Here is a 19,288-nt window from a genome sequence, read left to right on the forward strand (position 1 = left end):
CACCTCCTCAGGCAGCCCATTCCAATGGGCAATCACTCTCTCTGTGTAAAACTTCCTCCTAACCTCCAGCCTAAACCTCCCCTGACGCAGCCTGAGACTGTGTCCTCTTGTTCTGGTACTGGTTGCCTGGGAGAAGAGACCAACCTCCGCCTCACTACAACCTCCCTTCAGGTAGTTGTAGAGAGCAATAAGGTCACCCCTGAGTCTCCTCCTCTCCAGACTAAGCAACCCCAGCTCCCTCAGTCTCTCCTCATAGGGCTTGTGCTCCCAGCCCCTCACCAACCTTGTCGCCCTTCTCTGGACATGCTCCAGCAAGTCAACCTCCTTCCTAAACTGAGGGGCCCAGAACTGGACACAGCACTCGAGGTGCGGCCTAACCAGTGCAGTGTACAGGGGCAGAATGACCTCCCTGCTCCTGCTGGCCACACTGTTCCTGATGCAGGCCAGGATGCCATTGGCCCTCCTGGCTGCCTGGGCGCACTGCAGGCTCATGTTCAGTCTACCATCAACCAGCACCCCCAGGTGCTGGATGTGTTCTGGAGCACCACCTTCCTCCGGAGGGTGGAAGGTAATCATGGATTACTGCATGACAGATGCTGGAGCTGTGGATCCAGCCCATTGGCAGCCTGTTGAAAGTGTACTGGATTCCTCTCCAGGTGAAAGCAAACTGAGGCCTGCACTCCTCTGCTATGGGAATAGAGAAGAAGGCATTAGCAATGTCTATGGTAGCATACCATTTGGCCTCTTTGGATTCCAGCTCATACTGGAGTTCCATCATGTCTGGTACTGCTGCACTCATAGGCGGAGTTACTTCATTCAGGGCTCGGTAGTCCACTGTCAGACGCCAGTCTCCATTCGGCTTTCGCACAGGCCACACTGGACTGTTGAAAGGTGAATGAGTTTTGCTGATGACTTTCTGACTCTCCAGCTGATGAATCAGATTCTGAATGGGCAACAAAGGGTCAGGGTTGGTTCTGTATTGTCTGTGATGCACAGGCTGAGAAGCAACCGGCAACTTAATGTCCTGAATCTTGTGTTGTCCCACAACTGCAGAGTCATCAGAAAGCTCAGGTCTATCGCAGTATCGCTAAGGTTGGAAGAGACCTCAAAGATCATCGAGTCCAACCTGTCACCACAGACCTCAAGATTAGACCATGGCACCAAGTGCCACATCCAATCCCCTCTTGAACACCTCCAGGGACGGTGACTCCACCACCTCCCTGGGCAGCACATCCCAATGACGAACGACTCGCTCAGTGAAGAGCTTTCTCCTCACCTTGAGCCTAAACCTCCCCTGGTGCAGCTTGAGACTGTGTTCTCTTGTTCTGGTGCTGGTTGCCTGGGAGAAGAGACCAACCCCTTCCTGGCTACAACCACCCTTCAGGTAGTTGTAGAGAGCAATGAGGTCTCCCCTGAACCTCCTCTTCTCCAGGCTAAACAATCCCAGCTCCCTCAGCCTCTCCTCACAGGGCTTGTGCTCAAGGCCTCTCCCCAGCCTCGTTGCCCTTCTCTGGAAGGTCTGACAGACAGCTTCAATTTTTGTCCATCAGCTTCTACAGAAGCTACTCCAAAAGCCCATTTGTGACCCTTAGGGTCCTTGAAACGCCCTTCTCTCAGAAAATCAGTTCCCAAAACACAAGGTGCATCAGGTCCACTCACAACTGGATGCTTCCTCCACTGTTTACCAGTTAAACTTAGATCAACCTCCACCTTAGTTAACTCTTGAGATCCACCAGTGACTCCCAGAGTAGTTATAGGCTCTGAGCCCTGATAATTTGATGGCAATATGGTGCACTGAGCTCCTGTGTCAACCAAGGCCCTGTCCTTCCCAAATTGTGAAGTGCCAGGCCACTGGATGTACACATCCCAATAGATTCTGTGATCTCTATTACCCCTCTCCTCCCCCTGGCGGGAGGCAGGGCACCCCTAGCTGTGGGGAACATGCCCACATGTGCAACGAGCACACTGTGCAGGGTTAGAACTGGAGCCACTGTTGAGGCTGCTGGAGTTGTCCTGGGGAACTGTGGCAGTAACAGCTACCCTTCTGGTATTGCTGCCTCGGGTTCTGCCACTTTGCAGTTCCCTCAGCCTCCTGAAGAGATCAGAAGTTGGTTGCCCATCCCATCTGTTCATGTTCTCACCAAGCTGATCACACAGAGTCAGCCAAATAGTCCTACGGGATTGCCTTGGTGGTCTGCTTTGGTTTGGTCTGGTTTGGAATGACCTCCTTGGAGGATGTCTGTTCCTCACAGATGAAACCTGTACCCACCTGGAGGAAGAATTGGAATTGTCTTTGTGCCACTTGGGATATGGTGGTTTTGAATTCATCCTTCAGCTCTTTCATGCAATTCTTTATCTCACCGGACAGAGTTTCAATGGCTGAAACCAAAGGGACACGTGTCATGCTGTCCTCCAGTTGTCTCAGCTGATCAGTGAATTGGCCAACCGTGGGAGCAGCTCCACCATCATTTCTTGCTACAATTCTGCTTGCCAGAATGTTTGCATAATTAGGAGGAGCAAGCTTGATGAGCTTTTTAGCCAGACCATTTCCTACAGGAACATCATAAGGATTCAGAGATTCATGTTCACCATAGAGTATCTCTCTGACAGCAAACTCTCTCAGATGCTTAATTCCCTTATCTATGGTAGTCCAGGGCTTAGGATTCCATGGAAGATCATCTCAGGATGGGTGTCCCAGGAGAGCTGCCATTAAAAGGTGTATCCACAGATTAACCTTACCAAGAGACCTGCCTAGATGTCTCTCTACTCCATTATCCTTCGAGAGAGTTCCTAGCTGAGCTGCTGACTTGTCTCCAACCATCAGAGCTGGAGCACCTGTATTGTAACATCTACCAAGCCAAGCTAGGACTGGCTCCTTACCTGCTCTGATGTAATCCTTATGCACGTGTCTAAGCTCTTCCCTTGGTGCTGAACAGTGATGAATATCATCTGCCTCCTCCTCTGCCTCCTCTTCCTCAGCTTGTTGTCCCCATAATCCTGCTGACACTCTCCTAAGGATCTCTTTAAGCTCAGAAGCACCTCCACTACCTGCTGTCCCATCAGGACCTGCAATTTGCCCTGCATCTCCATCCTGTGATGGTCTCAACAACTCAGCTATATCTTTAAGACAAACCTTCTCCTCCTCCTCAGCAGGCTCTTTTCTAGCAGAAGCCCCCTCCCCAGCAGCAGTATCTTGCTGTTCTCCCCCACCAGCTCCTGGATCAGCTTTGTGCTTTCCACTTCTCTTCTCTAAAACCGCTCCTTGCTTAGTTGGAGCTGTGTTTGAATTCACAGCTGCCTTAGCAGAAGCTGACAGGCTTTGAGCCGGACCAGCTGCCGCAGAGGACACTTCCGGTCCTGCCGAGGAAGAAGGAGGAAATGGCTTTGCCTCTCCGATGGCTGCCGAGGACGTGGGAGCCGCCGTGCCGGGAGCTGCCGCTGCCTGATTGCCAGGCTCGCCAACAGCACCGTTCAAAGCAGCCTTCCCCACAGCCTTTTTAGCTCTCTCTTTAACTGACACAGGTTCTCCGCTCTCCTCATCGCTAGAGGTCTCTGGGGTCGAGTTAGAGCTCTGCTTCCTTCTCTTTGGTCTACGCTTAGTAACGAAACAGGCCTTAGATACCTTCTCCTCCCAGTGCAGTGCATATAACAAGTACACATTAATCATCACCAGCAGCAGATTCACACACATCAAATAAATCACCTTTGGAGCCATCACTTAAAAGTTACTCTTCCACCTACTGGAGTCTTGCACTCCTTTACCTCGATTGGCAGCGTGCTCGCTGTTACATCTCTGTGTCGATGAAGCCAAAAGGATCCCAGGCACCCCTCAGAGAGAAGCTGAATCTTAAACCATAAGTATAATTTATACATTAAGTCTCAGCCTCAGTGACCACAAAGCAGTCCTAGAGCAGACTTGCAGATCAGGACAGAACACATTGAAAAGATCAGACGCTCTACAACCCAAACCACTTCGGTGTTTGCAGCTCCAACTCGGGCAGACAATCAGGCAAGCAAGTGTTGCCCTGCTTCTGGACAGCGATTATCCACAAGCCCCACGTTGGGCACCAATTATGTGGTGGTGAGAGAAAGTTCAGCCTTCCTCCCCCTCCCCCCAAAGAAACCACAGCCAACTCAGTCAGAGAAGCGACCATGGATAAGAGCTATATTTACAAGCAGGGTGAAATGCAGATGGGTTGGGAACCGGCAGGAGGGCCGAGCCCAGAGAGTGGTGGTGAATGGTGCCACAGCCAGCTGGCAGCCAGGCACCAGTGGCGTCCCCCAGGGATCAGTGCTGGGCCCCAGCCTGTTCAGTATCTTCATTGATGATCTGGATGAGGGGGTTGAGTCAGTCATCAGCATATTTGCAGCTGACACCAAGCTGGGAGCAGATGTTGGTCAGTTAGAGGGCAGAAGGGCTCTGCAGAGGGACCTTGACCGACTGGACAGATGGGCAGAGGCCAACAGGATGGCATTCAACAAGTCCAAGTGCCAGGGGCTGCACTTTGGCCACAACAACCCCATGCAGAGCTACAGGCTGGGGGCAGAGTGGCTGAGAGCTGCCAAACAGAGAGGGACCTGGGGGTGCTGATTGACAGCCACCTGAACATGAGCTAGCAGTGTGCCCAGGTGGCCAAGAGGGCCAATGGCATCCTGGCCTGTATTAGGAACAGTGTGGCCAGCAGGAGCAGGGAGGTCATTGTGCCCCTGGACTCTGTGTTGGTTAGGCCACACCTTCAGTACTGTATCTAGTTCTGGGCCCCTCAGTTCAAGAAGGACATTGAGACACTTGAAGGTGTCCAGAGAAGGGCAACAAGGCTGGGGAGAGGCCTTGAGCACAGCCCTGTGAGGAGAGGCTGAGGGAGCTGGGGTTGCTTAGCCTGCAGAAGAGGAGGCTCAGGGGAGACCTCATTGCTCTCTACGACTACCTGAAAGGTGGTTGTAGACAGGAGGGGGTTGGTCTCTTCTCCCAGGCAAGCAGCACCAGAACAAGAGGACACAGTCTCAAGCTGCACCAGGGGAAGTTCAGGCTGGAGGTGAGGAGAAAGTTCTTCACCGAGCGAGTCGTTCGCCATTGGGATGTGCTGCCCAGGGAGGTGGTGGAGTCACCGTCCCTGGAGGTGTTCAAGAGGGGATTGGATGTGGCACTTGGTGCCATGGTCTGGTCATGAGGTCTGTGGAGACAGCTTGGACTCGCTGAGCTTTGAGGTCTCTTCCAACCTTAGCGACGCTGCGACATGTCGGGACGCATGTCGGGACGCGTGCAGGGACTCCCTTGTCGGTGAGGCAGGGATCCTGCATGGGTTCAGAGCAAGCAGCTTATGTAGGAAACGCTGAGCAGGGCGAGCAATGCCCTGACACTCTTGCACCACTGCTGCTCATTGACTTTTCTCCTTTGAGACGCAGCTGTCCATTGTTATCTGCGTCCCATATCAGGTTGATCTTCTCCAGCATGGAGGCAAGTGTCCTCCTGTCTCACACTTCAGGTTGTTTACCACGGTCAGCTCTTCTTTATCATCACAGTACCACAGTCTCACAGTATCACAGTCTCACAGTATCACTAAGGTTGGAAGAGACCTTGAGGATCAGCGAGTCCAAGCTGTCTCCACAGACCTCATGACCAGACCATGGCACCAAGTGCCACATCCAATCCCCTCTGGAACACCTCCAGGGACGGTGACTCCACCACCTCCCTGGGTAGCACATCCCAATGGCGAACGACTCGCTCGGTGAAGAACTTTCTCCTCACCTCCAGCCTAAACCTCCCCTGGCACAGCTTGAGACTGTGTCCTCTTGTTCTGGTGCTGGGTGCCTGGGAGAAGAGACCAACCCCCACCTGGCTACAGCCACCTTTCAGGTAGTTGCAGAGGACAATGAGGTCTCCCCTGAGCCTCCTCTTCTCCAGGCTGAACAACCCCAGCTCCCTCAGCCTCTCCTCACAGGGCTGTGCTCAAGGCCTCTCCCCAGCCTTGTTGCCCTTCTCTGGACACCTTCAAGAGTCTCAATGTCCTTCTGAAACTGAAGGGCCCAGAGCTGGACACAGGACTCAAGGTGTGGCCTATATGTTAGGTCAAGGTCAACTCCGTCCTGCGCAGCTGCTGCTCAGAGAGAGGCTGAAACAGGCAGGCTGAAAAAGACAGACAGACAGAACTGACTGAGACTCCGACTGGACTGAAAGTTGCCTTCTACCAAGCTACCAAGGAAATTGGTTTAGAATATCTTTGGTTTCAATGCATTCAGCCAGAGTGTCCCAGCACTGTCCCTTCCTTACAGGCACAGCTGGAAACGGCCACAGGGGGCAGGCATGGCTTCGGGAGGGCCAAGTGAGAGGGCATTTGGTGACCCTGGGAGCAGAGTGGGGACACTGTGGGGACACTGTGGGGACATTTGGTGACCCTGGGAGCAGAGTGGGGACACTGTGGGGACACTGTGGGGGCATTTGGTGACCCTGGGGACACTTGGGGCTATGCTCTGCTAAGTGCTGCCCAGGCACTGCCCAGCTGAAGCCTTTCCCAGCTGTGTGGGCAACAAAGAGGGAGGAGCTGGAAGCCACTGGCAAGTTGAGAAGGTTATGACCTGAAGGCCCCCAGTGGGAGCTGCTGGGATGAGTCCCATGCCTGGAGTGAGGCTGTGGGTGGCTGCAGGCCCTGCAGAAGGGACAGTGGGGGTGGAGGGGGTTGTCCTCTAGGATTTTGGGTGGAAGAGACCTTTGAGATCATTGAGGCCAACCAGGATCCCAGCACTGCCAGGGCACCACCAAGCCATGGCCCTCAGCACAGGGCTTTGAACATCCTCCAGGGCTGGGGACTCCACCACTGGCCTGGGCAGCCTGAGCCAGGCCTGGACAATCCTTTTGGAGAAGAAATTGCTCCCCATGGCCAGCCTGAACCTCCCCTGGGGCAATTTGAGGCCATTCCCTCTTGGCCTGTTGCTTGGTCCCCAGGAGAAGAGACCAAACCCAACCTCACCCCAGCCTCTGGTCAAGGAGTTGTAGAGAAGGTCTTGAGAAGAGGAGGAGCAGGAGCTGGGTGCATCCAGGAGGTGCCTCAAGGTAAAGGTCAGAGAAAGAAGAGGAGGAGCAGGAGCTGGGTGCAACCAGGAGGTGCCTCAAGGTAAAGGTCAGAGAAAGAAGAGGGGGAGCAGGAGCTGGGTGCATCCAGGAGGTGCCTCAAGGTAAAGGTCAGAGAAAGAAGAGGGGGAGCAGGAGCTGGGTGCATCCAGGAGGTGCCTCAAGAGCAAGGTGCAGAAGTCCCATGGCCAAGCCAGGAGCCTCCTGCTCCTTGCTTATCTAATCAAGGGCCATAAGCTGGAGCTGGCACATTCCAGCTTCTCCTTATCTCCAACCCTTTGAGCTTCACATTGGGCACCAGCCTGGTGAGACCAAGGAAAGGGCCTGGAAGGGTCAAAGTGAGAAAGGAAGAACTCCTTGAGTGGAGATAAAGGCACCTGGAGAGGGCACACGGCAGCCACGTGAGCCAAGGAAGTGCCCAGCTTGAGGAGGGGCTCAGAAAGGTCAAGGAGGGAATCAGAAGAGTCAAGGAGGAGGGCAAAAAGGTAAAGGGATTGTGGAGGGACTCAGGAGGGTCGAAGGACTGAGGAGAGACTCAGAAAGGTCAAAGGATCAAGGAGGGACTCAGAAGTTCTGGGGGTCCCCAGCACAAGAAGGACTTGGAACTGTTGGAGAGGGTCCAGAGGAGGCCCCCAAGATGCTCAGAGGGCTGCAGAACCTCTGCTGTGGGGTCAGGGTGGGAGGCTTGGGGCTGTTCAGCCTGGAGACCTCAGAGCAGCCTCCCAGCACCTGAAGGAGGCTCCAGGAGAGCTGGGGAGGGACTTCTGAGAGGGAGCTTGGGGGTGCCAGGATGGCTTGAGACTGGAGCAGGGGAGGTTTAGGTTGGACATGAGGAGAAGTTCTTCACCATGAGGCTGAGGAGATGCTGGAGCAGGCTGCCCAGGGAGGCCATGGATGGCTCAGGGCCAGGCTGGAAGAGGCCCTGAGCCACCCTGGGCCCGTGGCAGGGGGGGGTGGAACTGGAGGAGCTTGGAGGTCCCTTCCAACCCAACCCTTCCTGGGGATGAATGCAGGGGAGCTGGGAGGTTGGAGGTGCTGGGAAGAGCTTCTCCTCCTCCCTGGGTGGAGCTGCCCTGAAGGAGTCTTGCTCCTGAATTCTTGGGAAAGGTTTCTCCATCCTCTTGAGGTGAAGGAAAGAGGTTTTAGGGGTAGCCCAGGTGGCTCTGAGCAGCTGCTCTGGGGCTTGAGGGTGGAGCCAGGGAGGTCCAAGGAAGCCTTGGATGAGTTGGAACCAATTTGGCCTCTTGGCCTTTCACAGCCTCCCAGCAGGGTCAGGTTTGGAAGGGACCTCTGGGAGCTCATCCTGCTCCAGCAGGGCCAACCCCCAGCAGCTTGCCCAGGAGGGGTTGGGAGGTCACCAGAGAAGGAGGCTCCACAGCCTCTCTGGGCAGCCTCCTCCAGGCCTCCAACAGCCTCCAAGCCAAGAATATTTCTCTGGATGGAACCTCCCTGGTGCCAGTTTGTGCCTGGCCCTGGGCACCACTGAGCAGAGTCTGCCCCCAGCCTCTTGCCCCCCCACAGCTCCCTTAACTCGTGCTGAGCATTGCTCAGACCCCCCCCTGGGGCTGCTCTGCTCCAGGCTCTCAGCCCCAGGGCCTCCTCACAGAGCTTCTCCACCCCCCCCAGCACCTTCCCAGCCCCTCCCAGTACCTCCCTAGTCCCCCCCCAGTACCTCCCCAGCCCCCACTTGACTCTCTCCAGCAGTTCCCTGCCCCACTGGAACTGGGGAGCCCAGAACTGGTCCCAGTGCTGCAGGTGAGGCCTCCCTAGAGGCAGAGTAGGGGCTGGGGAGGAGGAGAAGCTCCCTTGACCTGCTGCCCACACTTCTTCATGCCTTGCAGGGGACCATTGGCCACAATTCCTTTGTCTCCATCACCTGGCTGAGGCCTTGGGGTTATTTATTTCTCCTCCAGGTGATGAAAATTCCTGAAATCAGGAAAAACCTCTCCTGATCTTCCCCCCCCCCCTCCTTTTGCAGCCCTCTAGTGGAAAACTTCCAGGGCTGGGAGCCAGCAGGGCAGCAGAAACCTCAATGGGTGGCAATGCAATGCCCCTGGCTGGTGACTCACTCAGGCTCTGCACAATCAGCAAAACCAAGCTGTAAAAACAAAACAAACCAAAAAAACCAAAGAAGAGGAATGATGAAAGAGCAGGGAAAAACCCCAGGCACATCCTGGCCCCAGCTGCGGGATTGGCCTCTCCTGGCTGATAAGAGAAGGTGATAAAGGCTGGCAGCCACCTGGAAGCCACAGCAAGGCTGGAGGAGGACAGAGCTCAGCTCTAAGGTAGGTGAGGAGCAGCAGGGGCTGGGGAGCAGAGAGCCTGGGGCTGGGGGGCAGCAGAGCCTGGGGCTGGGGGGCAGCAGAGCCTGGGGCCGGGGAGCAGAGAGCCTGGGGCTGGGGGGCAGCAGAGCCTGGGGCCGGGGAGCAGAGAGCCTGGGGCCGGGGAGCAGAGAGCCTGGGGCTGGGGAGCAGCAGAGCCTGGGGCCGGGGAGCAGAGAGCCTGGGGCTGGGGGGCAGCAGAGCCTGGGGCCGGGGGGGAGCAGCAGAGCCTGGGACTGGGGAGCAGCAGAGCCTGGGACTGGGGAGCAGAGAGCCTGGGGCCGGGGAGCAGAGAGCCTGGGGCCGGGGAGCAGCAGAGCCTGGGGCCGGGGAGCAGCAGAGCCTGGGGCCGGGGAGCAGAGAGCCTGGGGCCGGGGGGCAGCAGAGCCTGGGGCCGGGGGGGAGCAGCAGAGCCTGGGGCCGGGGAGCAGCAGAGCCTGGGGCTGGGGGGCAGCAGAGCCTGGGGCCGGGGGGGAGCAGAGAGCCTGGGGATGGGGAGCAGCAGAGCCTGGGGCTGGGGAGCAGAGAGCCTGGGGCTGGGGAGCAGCAGAGCCTGGGGCCGGGGGGGAGCAGCAGAGCCTGGGGCCGGGGAGCAGCAGAGCCTGGGGCTGGGGGGCAGCAGAGCCTGGGGCCGGGGAGCAGCAGAGCCTGGGGCTGGGGAGCAGCAGAGCCTGGGGCTGGGGGGCAGCAGAGCCTGGGGCTGGGGAGCAGAGCCTGGGGCTGGGGAGCAGAGAGCCTGGGGCCGGGGGGGAGCAGCAGAGCCTGGGGCCGGGGGGCAGCAGAGCCTGGGGCCGGGGAGCAGCAGAGCCTGGGGCTGGGGAGCAGCAGAGCCTGGGGCCGGGGGGGAGCAGCAGAGCCTGGGGCCAGGGGGGCAGCAGAGCCTGGGGCTGGGGGGGAGCAGAGAGCCTGGGGCTGGGGAGCAGCAGAGCCTGGGGCTGGGGAGCAGCAGAGCCTGGGGCCGGGGGGGAGCAGCAGAGCCTGGGGCCGGGGAGCAGCAGAGCCTGGGGCCGGGGAGCAGAGAGCCTGGGGCTGGGGGGGAGCAGCAGAGCCTGGGGATGGGGAGCAGAGAGCCTGGGGCCGGGGAGCAGCAGAGCCTGGGGCCGGGGGGGGAGCAGAGAGCCTGGGGCCGGGGAGCAGCAGAGCCTGGGGCCGGGGAGCAGAGAGCCTGGGGGCGGGGGGGGGAGCAGCAGAGCCTGGGGCCGGGGAGCAGCAGAGCCTGGGGCCGGGGAGCAGCAGAGCCTGGGGCCGGGGGGGAGCAGAGAGCCTGGGGCCGGGGGGGAGCAGCAGAGCCTGGGGCCGGGGGGGGAGCAGCAGAGCCTGGGGCCGGGGGGGAGCAGCAGAGCCTGGGGCTGGGGAGCAGCAGAGCCTGGGGCCGGGGAGCAGCAGAGCCTGGGGCCGGGGGGGAGCAGAGCCTGGGGCCGGTGAGCAGAGAGCCTGGGGCCGGGGAGCAGCAGAGCCTGGGGCCAGGGGGGAGCAGAGCCTGGGGCCGGGGGGGGAGCAGCAGAGCCTGGGGCCAGGGGGGAGCAGAGCCTGGGGCCGGGGGGGGAGCAGCAGAGCCTGGGTCCAGGGGGGAGCAGAGCCTGGGGCCGGGGGGGGAGCAGCAGAGCCTGGGTCCAGGGGGGAGCAGAGAGCCTGGGGCCGGTGGGGAGCAGCAGAGCCTGGGTCCAGGGGGGAGCAGAGAGCCTGGGGCCGGGGGGGGAGCAGCAGAGCCTGGGGCCGGGGGGGGAGCAGCAGAGCCTGGGGCCCGGGGGGGAGCAGCAGAGCCTGGGGCTGGGGAGCAGAGAGCCTGGGATTGTGGAGTAGCACATCCTGGGATTGTACATCATCAGATCCTGGCGCTGTGGAGCAGCAGAGCCTGGGGATCAGTGGATCCTGGGATGGGGAATCAGTAGATACTAGGATTGTGCATCAGTAGATCCTGGAATTCTCCATCAGTAGATCCTGGAATTCTCCATCCTGGGACTCTGGAGGCTTTGGACTCTTTTATTTGCTTCTTTCCTATGGAGGAAAACTGAAATGTAGAGAGGGAAGACTTGGAGGTGAAAAGTCTGAAAGTGGAGAAGAGACTGAGGCTGCAGGAGGGCTGGGGAACGATGGAAGAGGCTCAGGGGGCTGGGGAACGATGGAGGAGGCTCAGGGGGTGCTGGAACGATGGAAGAGGCTCAGGGGGTGCTGGGGAACGATGGAGGAGGCTCAGGGGGCTGGGGAACGATGGAAGAGGCTCAGGGGGCTGGGGAACGATGGAGGAGGCTCAGGGGGCGGGGGAACGATGGAAGAGGCTCAGGGGGTGCTGGGGAACGATGGAGGAGGCTCAGGGGGCTGGGGAACGATGGAAGAGGCTCAGGGGGCTGGGGAACGATGGAAGAGGCTCAGGGGGTGCTGGGGAACGATGGAAGAGGCTCAGGGGGTGGTGGAACGATGGAGGAGGCTCAGGGGGCTGGGGAACGATGGAGGAGGCTCAGGGGGCTGGGGAACGATGGAAGAGGCTCAGGGGGCTGGGGAACGATGGAAGAGGCTCAGGGGGCTGGGGAACGATGGAAGAGGCTCAGGGGGCTGGGGAACGATGGAGGAGGCTCAGGGGGTGCTGGAACGATGGAAGAGGCTCAGGGGGTGCTGGGGAACGATGGAGGAGGCTCAGGGGGCTGGGGAACGATGGAAGAGGCTCAGGGGGCTGGGGAACGATGGAGGAGGCTCAGGGGGTGGTGGAACGATGGAAGAGGCTCAGGGGGTGCTGGGGAACGATGGAGGAGGCTCAGGGGGCTGGGGAACGATGGAAGAGGCTCAGGGGGCTGGGGAACGATGGAAGAGGCTCAGGGGGTGCTGGGGAACGATGGAAGAGGCTCAGGGGGTGGTGGAACGATGGAGGAGGCTCAGGGGGCTGGGGAACGATGGAGGAGGCTCAGGGGGCTGGGGAACGATGGAAGAGGCTCAGGGGGCTGGGGAACGATGGAAGAGGCTCAGGGGGCTGGGGAACGATGGAAGAGGCTCAGGGGGCTGGGGAACGATGGAGGAGGCTCAGGGGGGTGGTGGAACGATGGAAGAGGCTCAGGGGGCTGGGGAACGATGGAGGAGGCTCAGGGGGTGCTGGAACGATGGAAGAGGCTCAGGGGGTTGGGGAACGATGGAAGAGGCTCAGGGGGTTGGGGAACGATGAAAGAGGCTCAGGGGGCTGGGGAACGATGGACGAGGCTCAGGGGGCTGGGGAACGATGGAAGAGGCTCAGGGGGTGCTGGGGAACGATGGAAGAGGCTCAGGGGGCTGGGGAACGATGGAAGAGGCTCAGGGGGCGGTGGGGCAGCGGCAGAGGTTGCCCAGGGAGGTGTTTCTGTCGCACCAAGGCAGAGCAGAGCTGGGCAGTCCTGGAGGTTTGGCTGTCTCAGCTTGAGGAAGCTGAGGAGAAGCCCCCGGGTGCTGCCTGCCCTCGGAGATCCAGAGGGAGGCGCTCAAGAGCCAAGGACATGTCAGTGGAATCCCTTCAGGACCTGGGCCAGAGGCTGCTTTGCCCCCGGAGCTCCACAGGGCGGCGCCCGAGAGCTGACAGCCCCCCCGCGTTCCCCGCAGCCCTTTCCTGCTCACCACCAAAATTTGTTCTTTTCCCTTTGCTTTTGGTGGTTTTTTGTTTCCTTCCCCCAGGATGGGGAAGAGGAAGTTCAGCAAGTTGGAGATCACTTTGATTGTCCTCTTCTGCCTGGTGGTGGTCGCTCTGTGCGTCCTCATCGGGCTCTTGGCCACCAGGGATTCAGCGTCCTCAGAGGATGCCGGTGAGTGGCCCCTTCCCACCTGCGGCTCTGTGGCGTCTGGAGGCCTCTGGAGAGCTGCGTGGACACGCGTGGGGGGGTGTGGAGCCCTCAGGACAGGAGTGAGGACACGCGTGGGGGGGTGTGGAAGGCTCTGGCCACTCATGTGGACATACGTGGAGGGTGTGGAGCCCTCGGGACAGGAGTGAGGACACGCGTGGGGGGGTGTGGAGCCCTCAGGACAGGAGTGAGGACACGCGGGGGGGTGTGGAGCCCTCAGGACAGGAGTGAGGACACGCGGGGGGGGGGGTGTGGAGCCCTCAGGACAGGAGTGAGGACACGCGGGGGGGGGGGTGTGGAGCCCTCGGGACAGGAGTGAGGACTCGCGGGGGGAGGGCTGTGGAGCCCTCAGGACAGGAGTGAGGACACGCGTGGGGGGGTGTGGAGCCCTCAGGACAGGAGTGAGGACACGCGGGGGGGGTGTGGAGCCCTCAGGACAGGAGTGAGGACACGCGTGGGGGGGTGTGGAGCCCTCAGGACAGGAGTGAGGACACGCGTGGGGGGGTGTGGAGCCCTCAGGACAGGAGTGAGGACACGCGGGGGGGGGGTGTGGAGCCCTCAGGACAGGAGTGAGGACACGCGGGGGGGTGTGGAGCCCTCGGGACAGGAGTGAGGACACGCGGGGGGGGTGTGGAGCCCTAAGGACAGGAGTGAGGACACGCGGGGGGGGGGTGTGGAGCCCTCAGGACAGGAGTGAGGACACGCGGGGGGGTGTGGAGCCCTCGGGACAGGAGTGAGGACACGCGGGGGGGTGTGGAGCCCTAAGGACAGGAGTGAGGACACGTGGAATCCACGGGCAGGATGAGAGCCAAAGGTTTGAAAGTAGAGCAGAGGAGATCCTTGCAGCAGAGATTGAGGAAGGACTCGGAAGGGTCGGAGGGGGTCGAGGAGGGGTCGAGGAGGGGCTGGGGAGGGGTCGAGGAGGGGCTGGGGAGGGGTCGAGGAGGGGCTGGGTAGGGTCGGGGGGGGTCGAAGAAGGGGTCGAGGAGGGGCTCGGGAAGGGGCTCAGAAAGGGTCGAGGAGGGGCTGGGGAGGGGTCGAGGAGGGGCTGGGTAGGGTCGGGGGGGGTCGAAGAAGGGGTCGAGGAGGGGCTGGGGAGGGGTCGAGGAGGGGCTGGGGAGGGTCAAAGGTTTGAGGAGGGACTAAGAGTAGCAGTAATAACAACAATCACAGCAAGAGCAATGCTGCCATAGCAGCAGGGGGAATAATAGTAATCAATAATGACATTGAAGGGTAATAAATACTGCTGGGGATCGTCCTAAGGGCAGTAAGCAGCACAGTGCCCCAGTGATGGTGATTGTGGTCAGTTATTGGGGGCAGTGGTAGCAGCATTACTGACGTTAGTGGTATCTTATGCTTAACAGTAATATGATGATTGCATGATTAGTTTATCATTAACCACATTGTTATCAATATTGTTATTAACATTAGATTATTATTGCGTGATGGTTGTGTTGCTATGATGATGATGATGATAATAGCATCATCATCATCGCTGAGTGTCTCCAACTGATCACCAGTTGCTAATAATCAATGCCCCAGGCACGTGACCCGCGACCCTTCCGTCCCAGAATGCCCTCCCAGCCCCGAGGCTATTAGGCCCCGGCCCATCGTTATTGCTATTAGCATTATTAATTAGCTAATCATTTAATGGTTTGTACTAACCATTCTCCCCTCCCCATCTCCTCCCCCCTCCCCATCTCCTCCCCCCCTCCCCATCTCCTTCCCCCCCTCCCCATCTCCTTCCCCCCCTCCCCATCTCCTTCCCCCCCTCCCCATCACCTTCCCCCCCTCCCCATCTCCTTCCCCCCCTCCCCATCTCCTTCCCCCCCTCCCCATCTCCTTCCCCCCTCCCCATCTCCTCCCCCCTCCCCATCTCCTCCCCCCTCCCCATCTCCTCCCCCCTCCCCATCTCCTCCCCCCTCCCCATCTCCTTCCCCCCCTCCCCATCTCCTTCCCCCCCTCCCCATCTCCTTCCCCCCCTCCCCATCTCCTTCCCCCCCTCCCCATCTCCTTCCCCCCTCCCCATCCTCCTTCCCCCCTCCCCATCCTCCTTTCCCCCTCCCCATCCTCCTTTCCCCCTCCCCATCCTCCTTCCCCCCTCCCCATCCTCCTCCCCCCTCCCCATCCTCCTCCCCCCTCCCCATCTCCTCCCCCCTCCCCATCTCCTCCCCCCTCCCCATCTCCTCCCCCCTCCCCATCTCCTCCCCCCTCCCCATCTCCTCCCCCCTCCCCATCTCCTCCCCCTCCCCATCTCCTCCCCCTCCCCATCTCCTCCCCCTCCCCATCTCCTCCCCCTCCCCACTCCCCATCTCCTCCCCCCTCCCCCCTCCCCATCTCCTCCCCCCTCCCCCCTCCCCATCTCCTCCCCCCTCCCCTCTTCCCATCTCCTCCCCCCTCCCCCTTCCCATCTCCTCCCCCCTCCCCCTTCCATCTCCTACCCCTCTCCTCCCCCTTCCTTCCTCCTCTCCTCCCCCTCCCTCCTCTCCTCCCCCTCCCTCCTCTCCTCCCCCTCCCTCCTCTCCTCCCCCTCCCTCCTCTCTTCCCCCTCCCTCCTCTCTTCCACCTCCCTCCTCTCTCCCCCCTCCCTCCTCCTCTCCTCCCCCCTCCCTTCCTCCTCTCCTCCCCCCTCCCTTCCTCCTCTCCTCCCCCTCCCTTCCTCCTCTCCTCCCCCTCCCTTCCTCCTCTCCTCCCCCTCCCTTCCTCCTCTCCTCCCCCTCCCTTCCTCCTCTCCTCCCCCTCCCTTCCTCCTCTCCTCCCCCCTCCCTTCCTCCTCTCCTCCCCCCTCCCGTCCTCCTCTCCGCCCCCCTCCCTTCCTCCTCTCCTCCCCCCTCCCTTCTCCTCTCCTCCCCCCTCCCCATCTCCTCTCCTCCCCCCTCCCCATCTCCTCTCCTCCCCCCTCCCCATCTCCTCTCCTCCCCCCTCCCCATCTCCTCTCCTCCCCCCTCCCCATCTCCTCTCCTCCCCCCTCCCCATCTCCTCCCTCCCCCTCCCCATCTCCTCCCCTCCCCATCTCCTCCCCTCCCCATCTCCTCCCATCCCCATCCTCCTCCCCTCCCCATCTCCTCCCCTCCCCATCTCCTCCCCGCCCCCTCTCCTCCCCTCCCATCTCCTCCCCTCCTCCCCCCTCCCCATCTCCTCTCCTCCCCCCTCCCCATCTCCTCTCCTCCCCCTCCCCATCTCCTCCCCTCCCCCCTCCCCATCTCCTCCCCTCCCCCCTCCCCATCTCCTCCCCTCCCCCCTCCCCATCTCCTCCCCTCCCCCCTCCCCATCTCCTCCCCTCCCCATCTCCTCCCCTCCCCATCTCCTCCCCTCCCCATCTCCTCCCCTCCCCATCTCCTCCCCTCCCCATCTCCTCCCCTCCCCATCTCCTCCCCTCCCCTCCTCCTCCCTCCCCTCCTCCTCTGCCTCCCTTCCTCCTCCCTCCCCTCCTCCTCTGCCTCCCCTCCTCCTCCCCTCCCCTCCTCCTCCCCTCCCCTCCTCCTCCCCTCTCCCACCTCCTCCCCTCCCCTCCTCCTCCCCTCCCCCTCCCCTCCTCCTCCCCTCTCCCCCTCCTCCTCCTCCTCTCCCCCTCCTCCTCCCCTCCCTCCCTCCTCCTCCTCTCCCCCTCTCCTCCTCCCCTCCCCTCCTCCTCCCTTCCCCTCCTCCTCCCCTCCCCCCCTCCCCTCCTCCTCCCCCCCCTCCCCATCTCCCCTCCTCCTCCCCCCCTCCCCATCTCCCCTCCTCCTCCCCCCCTCCCCATCTCCCCTCCTCCTCCCCCCCTCCCCATCTCCCCTCCTCCTCCCTCCTCCCAGAGTTTTCCCCTTCCTGCCCAGCCGTGGCCACAGCCCAGAGGGTCGACTGCATCCCGGACCAGATCGCCACCAAGGTCTGGAATGAGGGGGGACCCCCCCTGCCCTCCCTGATAATTAGTTATTAGCTGTTAATAGTGGTGTGAAATTAGTTAGTGTGAGTTAAAAATGACGTGGGATTTGTTAGTATTGGTTAATAGTGGGGAGGAGTGCGTTAATGTTAGTTAATGATGGGGAGGAGCTAGTTAATATCAGTTAATAATGGCCAGGAGCTAGTTAATATTCATTAATAATGGCCAGGAGTTAGTTAATATCAGTTAACAATGGTGAGGAGTGTGTTAGTGCTAGTTAATAATGGCCAGGAGTTAGTTAATATCAGTTAATAATGGGGAGGAGCTAGTTAATATTCATTAATAATGGCCAGGAGTTAGTTAATATCAGTTAACAATGGGGAGGAGTGTGTTAATGTTAGTTCATAATGGCCAGGAGTTAGTTAATATCTGTTAATAATGGGGAGGAGTGTGTTAGTGCTAGTTAATAATGGCCAGGAGTTAGTTAATATCAGTTAATAATGGGGAGGAGCTAGTTAATATTCATTAATAATGGCCAGGAGTTAGTTAATATCAGTTAACAATGGGGAGGAGTGTGTTAATGTTAGTTCATAATGGCCAGGAGTTAGTTAATATCTGTTAATAATGGGGAGGAGTGTGTTAATGCTAGTTAATAATGGCCAGGAGTTAGTTAATATCAGTTAATAATGGGGAGGAGCTAGTTAATATTCATTAATAATGGCCAGGAGTTAGTTAATATCAGTTAACAATGGTGAGGAGTGTGTTAGTGCTAGTTAATAATGGCCAGGAGTTAGTTAATATCAGTTAATAATGGGGAGGAGCTAGTTAATATTCATTAATAATGGCCAGGAGTTAGTTAATATCAGTTAACAATGGGGAGGAGTGTGTTAATGTTAGTTCATAATGGCCAGGAGTTAGTTAATATCTGTTAATAATGGGGAGGAGTGTGTTAGTGCTAGTTAATAATGGCCAGGAGTTAGTTAATATCAGTTAATAATGGGGAGGAGTATGTTAATATCAGTTAATAATGGCCAGGAGTTAGTTAATATCAGTTAATAATGGGGAGGAGTGTGTTAGTGCTAGTTAATAATGGCCAGGAGTTAGTTAATATCTGTAAATAATGGGTAGGAGTGTGTTAGTGGTAGTTAATAATGGCCAGGAGTTAGTTAATATCTGTTAATAATGGTGAGGAGTGTGTTAATATCAGTTAATAATGGCCAGGAGTTAGTTAATATCCGTTAATAACGGGGAGGAGTGTGTTAATTGTAGTTAATAATGGCCAGGAGTTAGTCAATATTAATTAATAGTGGTGAGGAGTGTGTGAATGTTAGTTAATAATGGTGAGGAGCTAGTTAATATTCATTAATAATGGCCAGGAGTTAGTTAATATCAGTTAATAATGGGGAGGAGTGTGTTAATTCTAGTTAATAATGGCCAGGAGTTAGTTAATATCAGTTAACAATGGCCAGGAGTGTGTTAATGCTAGTTAATAATGGCCAGGAGTTAGTTAATATCAGTTAATAATGGGGAGGAGTGTGTTAATTCTAGTTAATAATGGCCAGGAGTTAGTTAATATCAGTTAACAATGGCCAGGAGTGTGTTAATGTTAGTTAGTAAGGGTGAGGAGTTAGTTAATATTCATTAATAATGGCCAACAGTTAGTCAATATTAGTCAATAATGGCAAGGAGTTAGTTAATGTGAGTTAATAATGGTGAAGAATTAGTGAATATTAGTCAATAATGATGTGGAATTAGTTAATATTAGGTAATGATGGTGAGGAGTGTGTTAATATTATTAATGGCATGGAATTAGTTAATGTGAGTTAATAAGGGTGTGGCACTAGTTAATATTAGTCAATACTGGTGAGGAATTAATGTTAGTTAATAATGGTGAGGAGTTTGTTAATATAAGTTGATGATGACATGGAATTAGTTAATGTGAGTTAATAATTAGTCAATAATTAGTCAATGTGAGTCAATGGTGGTGTGCAGTTAGTTAATGTGAGTTGATAATGGTGGTTGGGCTCCAGGGTGGGGTTCAGCTCTCCTCAAATCTCCTCTCTGGGGCCAGAGCCTCTGCTCGCGGCGCGGCTGCTGCTGGAGCCCCCTCAGCGACCCCAACGCGCCCTGGTGCTACTTCTCCTCAGACCATGGCTACACAGTGGATGGGGACCTGGTGACCACGCAGCAGGGTGAGTTGGCCTCTCCCTCCCTCTCTCCCTCCCTCTCTCCCTCCCTC

The 19,288-nt window shown here is 58.1% G+C and overlaps 1 protein-coding gene across 1 annotated transcript in view; it reads left to right on the forward strand.

Annotated features, from left to right (window-relative positions):
* The first annotated feature begins 5,237 nt into the window (after positions 1-5,237).
* LOC104300222 (sucrase-isomaltase, intestinal) overlaps positions 5,238-19,288 on the forward strand; it is a 57,983-nt gene continuing 43,932 nt past the window's right edge. Inside the window, exons 1-4 of the mRNA XM_054172856.1 lie at positions 5,238-5,281; positions 13,024-13,151; positions 17,003-17,055; positions 19,121-19,241. Coding sequence (XP_054028831.1) covers positions 5,238-5,281; positions 13,024-13,151; positions 17,003-17,055; positions 19,121-19,241 — 346 coding nt within the window. The remainder of the gene's footprint in view (positions 5,282-13,023; positions 13,152-17,002; positions 17,056-19,120; positions 19,242-19,288) is intronic.

This window comes from Dryobates pubescens, chromosome 25 (genome assembly GCF_014839835.1).
Source record: "Dryobates pubescens isolate bDryPub1 chromosome 25, bDryPub1.pri, whole genome shotgun sequence".
Taxonomy (NCBI): domain Eukaryota; kingdom Metazoa; phylum Chordata; class Aves; order Piciformes; family Picidae; genus Dryobates; species Dryobates pubescens.